The 15,621-nt window shown below is 41.6% G+C and overlaps 1 protein-coding gene across 11 annotated transcripts in view; it reads left to right on the plus strand.

The window, feature by feature from the left end:
- FTO (FTO, alpha-ketoglutarate dependent dioxygenase) overlaps positions 1-15,621 on the plus strand; it is a 413,322-nt gene that overhangs the window by 289,370 nt on the left and 108,331 nt on the right. Inside the window, exon 9 of one of the 11 annotated variants that reach the window (XM_025369990.1) lies at positions 340-356. The exons of the other annotated variants lie outside the window; for them this stretch is intronic. Within the exon in view, the coding sequence (XP_025225775.1) occupies positions 340-356 (17 nt within the window). The remainder of the gene's footprint in view (positions 1-339; positions 357-15,621) is intronic. 11 annotated transcript variants of the gene reach the window in all.

Here is a 15,621-nt window from a genome sequence, read left to right on the forward strand (position 1 = left end):
GGCATGAGCTACTGTGCCCAGCCAGAATGTGTTACTCTTTAAAGTACATTGTGAGGCAGGACAGTATTCACACTGCCTTTCCCAGAGCCCCTAAGCATCCACTGAAGATGGTGTCCCTACTGCAGTCAAACAGAAATTCTGAGTAATGACTGGTTTAATAATGATCAGATAGACCAGAAAAGTCCTCGACTAAGTCAGTGATACCAGGATAGGATTATTTTAGTTATTTTAATATTGATTCTTTTGTTGTCTTTTGGATTGTTTAGCTGTCACTTTTTCTCTTGGCATTTGAGGTTTCGGGATACGGAGTAAAATGATGGAAATGTGTTTGTTTTTCAGGGCAGAGAGGAGTGGTGGTGAGTAGAGAAATTACATTGTGTCCTCAGCTACTATTGATGTCCTTCCAAATAGGTGAAGTTTAGTTTAAAACCTGCCATTAATTCCTGGCCTCTGGCAAGAGTGGTACAAGGTTACCTGTTTGTTCCAGTATGTGTAGGCAGGGGCTGGAGGTTGGGGAGAGAGAAGGGTGGCAATTAGTCAATGACATTTATGACCCATTTATAAAATACAAATGAAATAATTGGTTACAAAATCGTGGCAAGCCCTCACTTGTCTTTTACAAACTTGTTCTCAACACACTGTGAAACTTAATGGACACCCTTTGTAGAAAGTGAGGAACAACAGCCATTCTGAAGAGACCAATTCATAGCATTCAACCTGAGACTAGCTATAGTGGCGAAGATTCTCCAAGTACGTTCCTCATTCTCATCTCAGATAGCCGCATTATTATTGTAGATCCAGAGGCAGGGAATTTGTAGATTCCTCAGTCAGGGAATTGCCACAGTTTTGGTGTAGGATGACCAAATATGAGAAAGAAAAAATTTTCCCACAAATATTTAAATGCATGGGGCACTTTGGGGTCTTTGCTGAGATTAGAGCCCTGTGTGTTTATAAATAAAAGGAGAATAAACAAAAGGCAGCATGCACTGGCAGTCCCCTCCTTCCTGCCCTATTAAAATGCTGTGTGAGGTGGCATCGAGAAAATAAACACCAAGGTTGACCCCAAATGTAGGGCCCAGGTGATTTTTCTTTCAAATCCCCTTTCAGTTCCCCACCTCTGACTCTTAGTCTTTCTCTCCTTCCCCACCTCTAGAGAGAGGACATTTCCCGAATAAAATGAAAATCAAAGCTAGAAGCTAATCATATTTTTAAAGTCAGATGTGTTGGGGGTATAACTGGAAGCTAATTTTAAAAAGAATCCTGCCGTATCTTTGATAAGGAAGTGCTTGGCTTAAAGAGTGTAACCCCCAGTTTTAGCAGAGATGTTTCCTTTAGTTTTGAAACATTCTTCCTTTAGTTTTGAAACGTTCTTCAACATTTCAGGTTCATGATCAAAAACGGCTGACTGGATTTAAGTCCTTTATTTTCTACACTCCTGAGTAAAATTCTGAAAAACTGGCCGGTCTAGTTTAGAGAAGAACGCTGATATGGGAGTATTTTCACCATGCATTCTTGCTCTAAATTCTTTGCTTCTAGTGATAGACTATTCTACTTTTGAAATAAGTTCACATTGCTCTAACACTTCATAAGTTCAATCTTTTTCTCATTCTGTTTAAAATAACCACCATGACCACCAAACGCCTGAAATTCATTGTCATTAAAATTATGATAGAAATAGACAGGGAAACCTAAGAGTGAACGCTACCCGGCAAATCTGGGTTTAAACAGGTTCGAGTTTTTCCAGAGCACACTGTTTAGGATTTCAGGTTCCTGTTCCTTTAAACTGACTTTGGGAAAGCCATTTACCATCTCAGAAACATGGTGTTTCTCTGCTCCTTTGTGAGGACTAACCATATGTCCCCACCACTGTGCACCAAAGCTGAATATCATCGCAAACACTCTGGATCCTTCTGACGGGCGTTTGTGTGGTACACAGGAAGGGGTGCATTATGAATATGCAATCACTGGCATGTAACGTTGTCTTCTGCTAAAAATACAAAAAGGGTACTCTGATCTCAGAGTTGGGAGCTGATTTCTGATTTCAGCCTAGACAGGTCTGCTTAAAACTATAATCAAGCTGATTGTATTGTCCTGGAATTCTAATTTCCAATTTAGGGTTTTGCTATATAATCTCTAGTAGAGTGTGTCTAATCTTTATGAAACCCAGAGTCTTTGTATAAACTCTATGGATTTTCTTCCATGCGTCTAGGTTGAGCTGAGCTGTATCTTTAGGCTGAGCTATAGAGACATTAAATTACTGAGTAAATGAAGGCAACGTTGTTATGTCACTCTGTCTTTCTGAAAGACCAACTCAAATTCTGTCTGCTGTAGCTTTGATCCTTTTCATTTAATTCTAAGTACACTTGTTATTATAGTAACTGTTGTTTGTATGTTATTTTAGCTTTTTACTTAAGTAGCTATTTAGCAATTTAAATGAAAATGTAATTAGGTTACATCTGTTTTACATGCATGTAATACCACGCAGATGTAAACTTCTATTAAAGCCATATTTTCTTTTTGGCAAGAAAACGCAAAAACAAAATCGTACCAGTCACTGGAATACATCTTGCTCTTAAAAATAATAATAGTAAAAAAAAGAATATACAGACCACTGTGCCATTATGTATATGGTGGTTAGAGTACACCACTTCTATTTTTTGAAAATTAAAAATATATATATTAACAAGTAAGAAACAAGCATTCTGTTCCGTGTTCCTTCTTATAGTTTATCTGGATATGGTGTTTAAAATGACAACACAGCCAGGGGTGGTGGCTGACGCCTGTAATCCCAGCACTTTGGGAGGCCGAGACAGGCAGATCACCTGAGGTGAGAGGTTCAAGACTAGCCTAGCCAACGTGGCAAAACCCCATCTCCACTAAAACTACAGAAAAATTAGCTGGGTATGGTAGCGTGCACCTGTAATCCCAGCTACTCGGGAGGCTGAGGCAGGAGAATCGCTTGAACCCGGGAGGTGGATGTTGTATTGAACCGAGATCACGCCACTGCACTCAAGCCTGGGCCACAGAGAAAGACTCTTGTCTCAAAAAAAAAAAAAAAGAAAAGAAAAATGACAATACAGCTTCCCCCCATTCTATGGGTTTGTGCACACAGAAATATACCCATCCTCCCATCACAAACACTGGTTCTTCCAACTCCATAGCTAGTGGAAAGAGTCAAAAGCAGCCGAGATTCTAACCTAGCTCTGCTTTAAACTGACTTTGGTGAAGCCATTTTACTCTTCAGTATTATTTTTTAAAAAACCAAGAGTAATATTTGCCCAGTTTGCCTCATAGACATGTTGTGAGGCTCAAGGGAGATAATGAATACGTAGGTACTTTGAAAAGTATAAAATGCAATCGTTAGAAGGTATTATTAGTATATTAGTCTGAAAACAGCATAAGCAATAAGCCCCCCAGATACCCACACATTTTTGTATGTACAATGGGGATTGAACTTAGAAAATTAATTCTCCTGTTTTGGGAACCATTGCCTCCCTTATAGCCTGTTAATAGGATTTATAAAACATCATTTCAGACAAAGTCATTTATCTTATTTGCTAATGAGACACAAAATTTGGACTGTCTGGAACCAGGTAACATTTTAAGAGTTGCCCATTTGTTTCATACATGTTCAGCTTTTCAGTGCAGTCATTTTTAATGGGGGTTTTTATAGCATCAATAAAAATATTTTCATATAATTCTTCCTTGTAAATATGGTTAAACTTTTAGCTTTCTGCTACTTGGTGACCTGTTAAATAACTTAATGTACTTTGAAATTGATTGTTCAGTGCCAAGACAATAAGAAACCAGGAGGAGCCAGCTTTATTTTTTACATTGGGGCCTTAAGTTGGGCTATGAAGAAAAAATTCAGGCAGGGTTTGCAACATCCAACTTTTAAGGGTTTTTTAATCTGAAAGAGGGAACATGGACTAGAATGCCTATTTCTCTTCCTGTCTGTCTTAAGTAATATCTTAGATGGCAGGAAAAGGAAATATTCTACCCATGTAATAACATATCTACCATTTATTGAGCACCTACTATGTGGCAATTTGCATTCTAAGTGCTTCATATATTATCTCATCTGATCCTTACGGCAGACTCATAGGTAGGTACTACTGTTATCTCCTATTTTGTAGTTGAAGAAATTGAAGTCTAGAGAGGTTAAGAATCTTTCTCAAGGCAAGATAGCTAGTGAATGGTAGAGCTAAGGGTTTAACCTTGGCCATCTGGCACCAAGACATAGGTTTGAACCCATTGTGCCTCATCATACCTCATATAATACTAGGGATTCGGTTCTTTTTTCTTTGTATTGGTTTTGTCATCTGAATCAAATGTCTTTGACCTGGAAAGAATCTTAAAATATTCTTCTGCCCCCTCCCTCTTTTATCCCAATTCAGAAAACCGTTTTTAGGAGACCTAGGTGACATAAAAATGAAAAGAAATGAGGCATGGTGCTCATGGTACTCACAATTCAGTTAGTGAGGGGGGTTGATAAATAAAGGGGTATAGCTAAGTAGACCGCCAAGGAGGATGACGTGCGCACTAAGCTGATACTTGGCTGATGTGCTCTGAGAGGCCAGTGCAGGCAGCAGTCAAGGTCAGTTGAAACTTCATTTGACCTGGGCATGAAAGAATGTGCAGGACTGTGGTAAGCAAAGGAGACAGGTGGTGTTTCAGGCTTCAGAAATTGAATGAGCAGGGAGTTGGAGGAAAGAAAACACAAAGTGGCCTATTACAATAGTTCAGGCAAGAGATGGGGAAACCTTCAACCTGGTCACCGGCAGACAACATAAAGCAGGAAGTAAAATGACATTGCAAAGGCAAGGTGATGGGATTTGGTGATTGATCAGCAGTCAGGAGAGCATTGGAGGCGGGTACTGGGGTCTCGAACCCAGTAGGATAGTAGGAATGTTCATCATAAAAGGCAGCTCCGATTTGGGAACACTCATTGTCGTTAGGGAGATAGAATAGGGCAGATGGCAAGAACTTGGAGTCTATATTCAGATGGTCCTGGGTGGCAGTCTGTGCTCTCCCACTTGCTGGTAGAGTTACTTTCAGCAAGTCACTTGTTTAGACTCCAGTCTCCTCCTCCGTAAGGTGGGAATAATCTTAATACAGCTCACTCTTGAACAACACAGGTTTATGCTGTGCAGGTTCACTTATACGTGGATCTTGAAAAATAAAAGTTGCACCAAATGTGCCTGCCTCTCCTGCCTCCCCTTGCACCTCTTCTGCCTCTGCCACCTCTGAGACAGCAAGACCCACCGCTCCACTCTCTCCTCCTCCTCCTGAGCCTACTCAACATGGAGACAATGAGGATGAAGACCTTTAAGATGGTCCACTTCCACTTAATGAATAGTAAATGCATTTTCTCTTCTTTGTGATTTTCTTAACATTTTCTTTTCTCTAGCTTACTTTATTGTTAAGAATACAGTCTAGAATGTGTAGGGGTGTGTGTGTGTGTATATATATCCATCATACAAAATATATGCTAATTGACTGTTCGTTATCAGTAAGGCTGCCTGTCTATTAATAGTTAAATTTGGGAGGAGTCAAAGTTTGTACACAAAGTTTAGCCTGCAGGGGGTCGAGTGCCCCAATCCCTACATTGTTCAAAGGTCACATATAGTGACCTCATAGTGTTATTGGAGCTAAGGTAATACCTGTAGCGTGCATAGCACAGTGCCTTATAGCATACATTCAATAAATTATCACTTAGTAGCCTCCTAATTTGGGTGAGTAGGATTTTATCCCCATTTGATAAATGGGGATATTAAAGTTGGAGTAGGGAGAGTAGCTTTCCAAAGTCCTAAAGCCAGTGAGGGCTGGCAGGGGTGAGTAGAGACCCAGGCTCCTGCCTCGTGGTGCAGTCTCTGACTTCCTCAATTCTAAGTCCCTTGCTGCCCTCACATCAGACAGTGGCAGGCCAAGTCTTCTGGTGTTGTTACTTTGACCTTCCTCCCGTAGAGGCTGGATATAGCAGAGGCAGGCACTGTCTCTTCTCTTACCTTACCTTCTATGGCCATTTATTGAGCATGTGTGATGTGTCTCACATGCTTTTACATGCTTTGCATACATTTCTTTTTCTTTCTTTCTTTCTTTTTTTTTTTTTTTTTGAGACGGAGTCTTGCTTTGTTGCCCAGGCTGGAGTACAGTTGTGTGATCTCAGCTCACTGCAACCTCGGCCTCCCAGGTTCAAGCAATTCTCCTGCCTCCACCTCCCACGTAGCTGACATTGCAGGCGCCCGCCACCAGACCTGGCTAATTTTTGTATTTTTAGTAGAGACAGGATTTCACTATGTTGGCCAGGCTGGTCCTGAACTCCTCACCTCAAGTGATCCACCCGCCTCAGCCTCCCAAAGTGTTGGGATTACATTGCTTTTCATACATTTGTAATGACTGAGTATAGGTTTTCATTTTCTCCCTTTGCTTTCTTCCTATAAATCAGACATTCATTTTTTTCTAGAGTCCTTTTGGGCACCCCAGAGGGAGTTGTATCCTTTTGTGTGTGCCCTGTGGAATTTTCGTGGCAACGTAAGTTGTATTTCTTCATGACTCGCCACCATAGGAAGACCACCCAAAACATAGCCTATTCTGTAACCCAGATCTCAGCGTGTATCCTTATTTTCCTTGTTTTCAGCGTGTCCGAGTGAAGCCATTAAGTAGGTAATATACTGTTAGACCCAGATCATGGTGCTTGGGAAAACAACACCCAAGCCTTGTGATTAATAAGCACTGTTAATTGTTAAGCTGTTGTTGCTGATGTCTGACCTCACGGGGTTTGTGCTGTGACAGCTCTTTCGCGTTGATGAGGTAAATGAGTCTCTGCCATGATGGCTGGGAGAAGCGGGACAGAGTATCAGATCGTGTTTCACCAGCAAAACAAGGTTGATTTACTGTGTTACACGAGGGTGAAGTGGACCCAGCACCACTGCACCCCATGCTTTGATTCCCTTGTCTGCTAAGTATGCAAGCACAAAACAGCTTTAACACAATTTTTTTACCTAGAAAGGAGCCTGGGGCTGCATCCAAGTACATTTAACATATGAAAATGGAGCTGCTTTGAACTTGTATGTTTTTGATAACTGCTTGGTATGCTTCCTGGAGGATCACCTGTAGGCTTTTCTTTCCAAATCCTAATCCCTTTGATTAAGTGCCAGGACAGATAGCTCTCATTGAATAACTCCAGTCTCATAATTCTTCCTTCATTCAGAGTTGAAAGGGAACAGCTCCAGATTCAATAGGCACATCCTCAGATTCTAAAGTCATTCAAACACTTTAAAACTGAAATTGTTTTGTTCTCAAGTAGGGTTCAGTTGGGCTACTGAATGTTTACACAAGCTAGTTGCTGCCAGGAACTGTAGGATGGGGAAGAAAACCACACTTCTCTCCGCCTCCACCCAGCCCCCTTGCCTTGCTTCTCTCTGCCTCTGTAACCAAGAAGGATTACAAGGACGACTTTGAGTGCTAGAAGTTTCAAAGCAACCTGGCAAGATTGTTTGTAAATGTGGACATAAGAACATGCTTGACTCTTCCTGTTTTCTCTCCTCCATGAGACCAGGCTGAACATTCCTCCCCTCTCCTCCCAACCCCCTTTCGGAGGAAGGAAAACAACCATGTTCTTTTTATCTTTACAAATGTGCCTGGTGGGGACTAATCTAAACCAGTTCAAGATGCCTTTGCTTAAGCCTGTTTAGAGGAACGGAAGGTGCTACAGAATTGGAAATAGAGTGGCATTATGGGCCTCTTTGCCACCCTGCTCCTGAGCTTGCTGCCTCTTTTTTGTTTTTGTAGGTTTCTTGGCACCTGCCTGGATTTCTGCTGAGATCTCTGTTTCAGGTCTTTTCAGAGATCATGTTTCCTAAAAGATAGTTCCTTTCTGCTGAACATCCTGTCTCTGTCCTATTTGGCCAGATAGTACTTCAATTGGGAAAAGCCATCTTTCTCTTCGTGCCTGGTGCCCTGTTTCAGAAGGAAGCCCGAAAAGTCATTTCCATGTTCTGTGTGTGATTGTGCCCTGCCCAGCTTGTCACGGTTGTTCCCTCTCGGAGGAGCAATTCCCATCCTCCTCTTTGCCCACCAGATGAAGGCAAGGATTGTAACCCATTATTAGAGTATCGAGGACCTGAGTTCCACACTCATGTTGAACTTGAGGCAAGACTGGGAGGTTTATTCCCCTCTGGCTACTCTCCCACTTGTAAAATGGGGCAACATCACTAATCATTGACACCAAACCTTTGTAAAGAACATAGCATAATAATAAAAGGAATGGTGTTACATAGTGATCAAGAAGGTTCAAGACTGGAATCTACTCCATAAGGAAGGACACAAAAAGATTCAACAGTGAGTTAGACAAATCTCATCTGAACACATTTTACAGACGCCTGTTGAACTACAAGTTCTATCTAGGACTGTAGTAAGACTTGACCCTGCTTAGCCTGGGAATTTTGACCCATTGATGATAGAAGTTTATTAACAGCCCTATTCATTTAGATCCTTCCCTGTTTCTACTTTTCTCTTTCTCTCCCCGGAAGGTTTTTATGACATTGTAATCATTCATAATTTTAAAATGTCTTCAGTTGTGCTTAAAAACAGCACTTGATTTTAATGGGTACTGCTTAACCATAGAAAGATTGTGTCTGTATTACTGTCGGTTCTTACAACAATACTTTGGAACGAAAGTAGAAAGTTTATGACACATTTTATTATATTCCTAAATGTGAAAGAGGATTCTAATTTAAAAATAAGTGGCTATACTTTTTAATTCTTATTTAGCCTCTGTAGCTGTTTTAATATCCCTTTTATGGTTGACTGGTCGATGTTTTAAAACAAGTTCTTCAGGGACTCTATGCCCATTAGTCTTTGGCAATAAAATCTGAACTTTACTGAAATAAAGCATGATGCCATGGAGCAATTAAGAGGGGAACTTTCAGAGATGACCATGAATATGAAATACCGTGGTTTATATTATTAATGGATTTGGGGAAAACCAGCCCACCTCTTTTAAGCTCAACTATGTGTATTTGGGGGGTTTTATATTTTTAATTTATTTCTTTGTTTCTCTCAAGGCAGTAGGGGTTCCATCGCAAGCTCTTAAGGTCTACCAATCCTCCTTTGGTAGCCTGCTGCTTCTGAATATGAGCCTTTCTTTTTTCATTTTATTTGGAAAACGGGGTGATGTCACTTAGGAAAGCATTTTTCCCAAAAGTGGTTTCAGGAACCAGAATCTGGTGAAGTGTTATTTAAAAGTGATAACATAGTAAAGCTGTGCTTTGTGCTTTAAATAATTGTAGGATTTATGGGATATATCCCTAACCTGTTCAGTTTCATGGAAGGACAAAATACAGGGATTCATTTTATCATCGTTTTCTTAAAAATTTTGAAACCCAGTTGACAGTCATTTCTCTAGCATTATAATAAGCTCTTTGTGTTTATAAACGTAGTTCATAGTAATTTTTGGAGTGCTGCAATTTGGTAGTTATTTAATTTGCAAATGGGATTGGCCTCTCTAACCTCTAAAGGAACTAGTTCCTTTTAATGCTTTAAAACTTTCATTGACTCTCAATTGCTAACTACAGGAAAAAGTTCAGGTTTTAAAAGTCCTTACTTGCGTTTCAGCCTCCTCTCCCTGTTTCCTCTATGAACAGCCCCCCTCCCACTCCCTTTCTTTCAATATAGGTTTGCTCCGGAACATTCTGCATCTCTTAAACTTTATATGCACTGTACTTTTCAGTCTCCATTCCTCTGCTCATGTTGTGTTCTCTCCATGGATTCTTTCTTTTTATTATTTAATTTTTTTAAGGGATAGGGTCTCACTCTGTCGCCCCCGGCTGGAGTACAGTGGCACCGTCATAGCTCGCTCATAGCTCACTGTAGCCTCCTAATCCTGAGCTCAAGCGATCCTCCCACCTCAGCCTCCCAAGTAGCTGGGATACAGGAATGCACCACCGTGACAGGCCACTTTTTAAATTATTTTTTGTAGAGACAGGGTTTCACTCTATTGCCCAGGCTGGTCGTGAACTCCTAGCTTCAAGCAGTCCTTCTGCCTTGGCCTCCCAAGGCTCTGGGATGACAGATGTGAGCCACCAGGTCTGGCATCAGGGATTTCTTCTTTACCATGTGTTAGTCTCCAGAATTGTACCCTTCCTTTCTGTCAACTCAAGTGTTTCCTCCTTTCTTTTTTCTTTTCTTTTTTTTTTTTTTTGAGACAAGATCTCACTCTGTTGTCCAGGCTGCAGTACAGTGGCCAGATCTCTGCTCACAGCAATTTCCGCCTCCCAGGTTCAAACTATTCTCATGCCTCAGCCTCCCAAGTAGCTGGGATTACAGGCGTGCACTACCACGCCCAGCTAATTTTTGTATTTTTTGGTAGAAATGGGTTTCACCATGTTGGCCAGGCTGGTCTTGAACTCCTGACCTCCAGTGATCCGCCCACCTCGGCCTCCTCTTAAGAGGTCTCTTTGACTCTGTATCCAGGACTTCCTCATATACCCATGCAGCATATGGAAAACAGCCTATACTGCTGTATGCAGTGGTCCTGTTGGAATCCTTCTGCTTCCCAGGGAATTACCCACACCCCAGACAATGGCACTGTCTCCAGATCTTCAGCATTGCAGTTATCATGTTAAACTTAGCTATTTGTGTATATGATTGTCTCATTCACCAAACAGTGAGGCTGTTAAGGACAGAAGTTGTCTTAACTGGCTTTGTGTCCCCAACTGCCACCAGGGAGATGCATGGTAACTAGCCAATGAATGAATGTTTTCTTCCCTTAAAAAATACCAACAGATGCCTCACATAAGCAGTTAAGTGAAGGAAAGCTTTTTTGCCGTTTTAAAAGTAATTCATCAGCCCACACAGTACCACTGAGGAAGCCTCATGTGAGAGCTAATGAACATTAAACCCAGACACCATCGGGAGCTCACCAGAAACCCATGACTGGCTAGTGAGAAACCTGGGGCTAGAAACTTGATATTTTGGTTTCACAGCCAGGTACCCTGGCAGCCACAGCAGTGTTACGCTGGCAAGCACGCTTCGTCTGCTATCTGTGGCCTGAACTTTACTCAAATAAAGCATGATGCCATGGAGCAATTGAGAGGGGAACTTTCAGAGATGACTGTGTATATGAAACACAGTTCCTGCTCTGCCTCCTTCACCCCTGATGAGAGAATCCAGATTTTATTCAACTGGTGCATAGAGGTCTCTTGATTTTGGGGAAGGTGGCAGCTGCCAGCCTGAGATGGTAAATCATGGTTGGGTTAAGCTAGTCTTCGAATTCCTGTTCCCCTTCGCTGGATGCTCACTTTCCCAGGTTCCCTTGCAAGTCAGGGGATGTGTGAAAAGTTCTGACCTGTGAGACACAGGCCAAGTCCACTAGGGGAATTCTGGGAAGGATTTTCTTCTTGGTAAAAAGACAGAGCCTCATGTTTGCCAAAAGAGCCTGATTCTCTGCCCTTTCAGAAGCTTCCTGCCTTTGCACACAGTGACAAGACATGATGCTGGGGCTTCAGCAGCCACCACCAGGTGACAGGTAGGAGGATAAAAGTGATTACATTGATGTTGGTGAAGCAGGATAGAAAGAGCCTGGGTCCACAATGACCAACCTTGAAACCTCCCGTTTCCGGACTTCTGGTTCAATAAGAAGCATCCCAGTGGTTTCAGCTTTTGATGGTTGTTTTTTTGCTGCTTGAAACAGGACACATCCTAACTGATTCAGTTACTTTTAGAAGGAAAAATAAAAGTGGAGACAGCATCCTAAGAGGAAAGGTGGTGACTGGATAAACTATATGGTAGTCCTGACAACATCATATTTAAGAAATTTGGTGGCCGGCCTCTATTCTTCTATTAATTGTAGGGAAAACCCACTGAGTAACCCTGGAGCATTCATCATTCAAGAAACATTACATTTTAATCTTGGATATTGCTAGCATGATGCAGGATTCTGAGGATGCAGAAATAAAAGGCAGTTTCTGTCCTTAAGGAGCCTGGAGCCTAGTAAGGGAGACTAGTGAGTAAACAATTACCTGAAAGTATGAGGATCACTCTCTTTTGATAGGGGTATTGTATCAGTTAGCTCTTATGCTGCTAATAACACATACTTGAGACTGGGTAATTTACGAAGGAAAGCGGTTTAATTGACTCACAGTTCCACAGGGCTGGGAAGGCCTCAGGAAACTTACAGGCATGGCATAAGGAGAAGCAAACACATCCTTCTTCACATGGTGGCAGCAAGCAGAAGTGTCGAGCAAAAGGGAGAAAAGCCCCTTATAAAACCATCAGATCTCAGGCCGGGCATGGTGTCTCATACCTGTAATCCCAGCACTTTGGGAGGCTGAAGCGGGCAGATCACCTGAGGTCAGGAGTTCAAGACCAGCCTGGCCAACGTGGTGAAACCCCATCTCTACTAAAAATACAAAAAAATTTAGCCAGGCATGGTGGCGGGTGCCTGTAATCTCAGCTGTTCGGAAGGCTGAGGCAGGAGAATCGCTTGAATCCAGCAGACAGAGGTTGCAGTGAGCTGAGATCGTGCCATTGCACTCCAGGCTGGGCAACGAGAGCAAGACTCCATCTAAAGAAAAAAAAAAAAAAGAAAGAAAGAAAGGAAAGAAAGAGAGAGAGCGAGAAGAAAGAGAAAGAGAGAAACCTTCAGATCTCATGAGAACTCAATCACTATCAGCATGGGGGTAACCACCCCCATGATTCAATTATCTATCACTAGTTCCCTCCCACAACACATCGGGGTTTTGGGAACTACAATTCAAGATGAGATTTGGGTGGGGACACAGCCAAACCATATCAGGTATGTTTAGGGTACTATCAGATAACAGATCAGGACCACAAAAACCTGGATGGGCTGGGGAATAGGAGAAATCAGGAGATGTTTCCTGGCAGAAATAATGGCCAAATCTTGAAGCAGGGATCGCATTTTGCCAGACCAAGAAAGACAAGGAAAGAAGAGAAGCAGGGCAGGGGGAGCAGTATACAAAACAGAGGGGATGTGTTATAAGGCAGAGAGGTATGAAAGAAGTCGAACATTCAAAAATTGTCAGTCTTAATATTTTTGCCATATTTGATTTGGATCTTTTTTTTTAGGAAAAAGCTGCTGGTGGCTACAAATGTGTCTGTTATGTTATTCTCTATGCTTATTGTTATTTTAAAAACATTTTATAATAATTCGTGAGTGAATAAATGAGAAGGGAGAAAGGAAGCCAATGAGTATCAACCATCGTTCTATTTCTAAGCATAATAAAAGCAGGAGGTGACTTCCACAGTCAAATAAATTTGGGAAATAATAGAAAATTAAATAGTGTTCATTATTGTGAGAATTCCTAGAACCCTTAATATTCCCATGTTGATTGTTACTGTCCAAGATGGGGCCACTGTCTAGCATACTTCCTAGGATAGATTTGTCCATAGGCCCTTCTTTTATGTAACCCTTTGCCGAACTGAGGCACTGGAAAGGCTTGATGCAGACTGCTCCTTCAGAAAACTTGACTGAGAAGGGAAGTACACTTCTAGGATGGCGTCAGAGCAGAACATGGGGAAAGGTAGATGTTTCACAAGAAGGGAGAGTCAAAATCATGTGTGTTTATTTGCCAAGGGCAAAAAGTAGTAGTGAGGAAAAGCAAACAAAAACCAGTTGAAGACACAGCAACAGAGGAGAATGATTGACAAGGTAAGCAAGGTGCTTGAGGTTACAAAAGGGATCAGCTATTAAAGGACTTCTGCTAGTGTCTGCTTGTCATATTCAAGATGGCACGATTTTTACAGTACCGTCTATCTGTGTTGCAGGAAAAGGTAGGCCTCTCGATCAGAGACTTAGCCTATAAACCAGAATCTACTTAGTGAATTTAGGTATCCCTCAGTGTTCTTCTATTTATAAGAAACAGAAAACCCAACTTAAACTGACTTACATAAAAGAGTTTGTTGGTGTAATTGAAAAATACATGGTTAACTAGCTTCAGGCATAGTTTGATCCAGGTATCAACTATGTCACCAGGATCCATTTCTCTGCTCATAAGCTCTCTCAGTTGGTTCCATTCTTATGTTCCTCATGGCTCCTGGAAATTTTAGCCTCTTCTGGTTGCAAGATGGTTGTAGCTCCATAGACATCACATCTGCCCTCACACTGCAAGTCCTATGAAGAGGAAACTCCTTGTTTCTCAGAAGCCCCACCTTCTTACTATTAGTCTGATTGAATTATATGTCCATCCTTGAACCAATTCTTATGACCAGGAATAAGGCACAGTCCCGATGTATGTAACTTCTTTCTCCTGAGTTGTACAAATCATCAAAGGAAAACCAAGAGAATTATATCTCAAGAGTGGATTATGTTAAGAAAGTAACCCTTTCCCTCCAAAAAAGGAAACTTCCATAACAGAGCCCTTAGATTTTTACCCAGTGTGATTTTAAACTCTAAATGTTGGAATGTTTAGGGTGCCAGGTCTGACAGGATGAATTAGATCCCTCCATGTGGAGCACCCAAGTAAGTGAAGGGTGTTGACAGCCATCATGGGGAATGCTGATGCTTACTGAAGAAGTCATGCAATAAATCCTCTTTGGAAATAAACAAAAAGCAGCTTTTGAGAACCCAGCTTTTACCCAAGACCAAAACCTGTCAGCCACAGGCAGAAGTCATTAGGCAGGATTTATATGTGCCGGTATCCAACACTGAGTCAGAAGGAGATCCGTAGAGGGGATTTCTCTCTTCCGGAAACCCAGCAGAGGAACAGGGAAGACTTTCCGGGTAAAGTTTCAGAGAACCTAATGCATAAATCCCCTTAACAAACACTGGGATTTAGGTTTGTAACTCATCTCTCCCAGCTTAGGTCCTGTGGAGACAAGCTGTCATAGGGCTGACACAACCAAACCAGGAAAGAAAAGAGTAGAATTTATAGTGAAAATCAGGAAGCTACTTAAAATGGTGGGTTTCTCGGAATGTGGTACTCCACATTTTTTGCTTAGTAGTCCCTGAGATGTTATTAAAGACCCCATGGAAGCAGATGGATGCTGGCCAGTAGGCATTGTCCCTTTTTACATTTATAACTTCACTGACCTTCATTTCACCTCTAATAGAGAGCGTACCGTTAATTGGCTGGATTCTCCCAAGCTCTGTGGCAAGTAAGAATGGAAAAGTGGATTTTCTCCATACCCCATTGCAGAGGATATCATTAATTTGCTAGGTTTCATCCCCACAGGGAAGTGTTAAAAACCAGCACCGTTGGTTTTTTGCCACTCTGGATTGACAGACATTCTTTGTGTAGGTGCCTCTGGTTTTGAGAAACGAGGCCAGAGTCTATATGCAGACAGTGAGCAGTGATCTTCCGTTGCCTACTTCTTGCAGTAGATATAAGATCAGGGCAAACGGTGAGTTCCAGAGGAAAGGATCCAGCATGCAGCCTGCTGAATAAGAGAACAGGAATGATCTCGAATGATGATAAATGTTTATGCTCTATTAGAGCTTTGGCCATGGGTTTGGCCACCATTCAATTGCCTCTACAGCTGATTTTTTATATGGCTTTTCTTTTCTTTCTCCTGTTTGGTTGCAAACTTATTTTGACTGAGGATTTCCTTGTCACCTCATGTTGATATTTCAAGTTATTGCATTAAGAAAAACATAGG

This window comes from Theropithecus gelada, chromosome 20 (assembly GCF_003255815.1).
Source record: "Theropithecus gelada isolate Dixy chromosome 20, Tgel_1.0, whole genome shotgun sequence".
Taxonomy (NCBI): domain Eukaryota; kingdom Metazoa; phylum Chordata; class Mammalia; order Primates; family Cercopithecidae; genus Theropithecus; species Theropithecus gelada.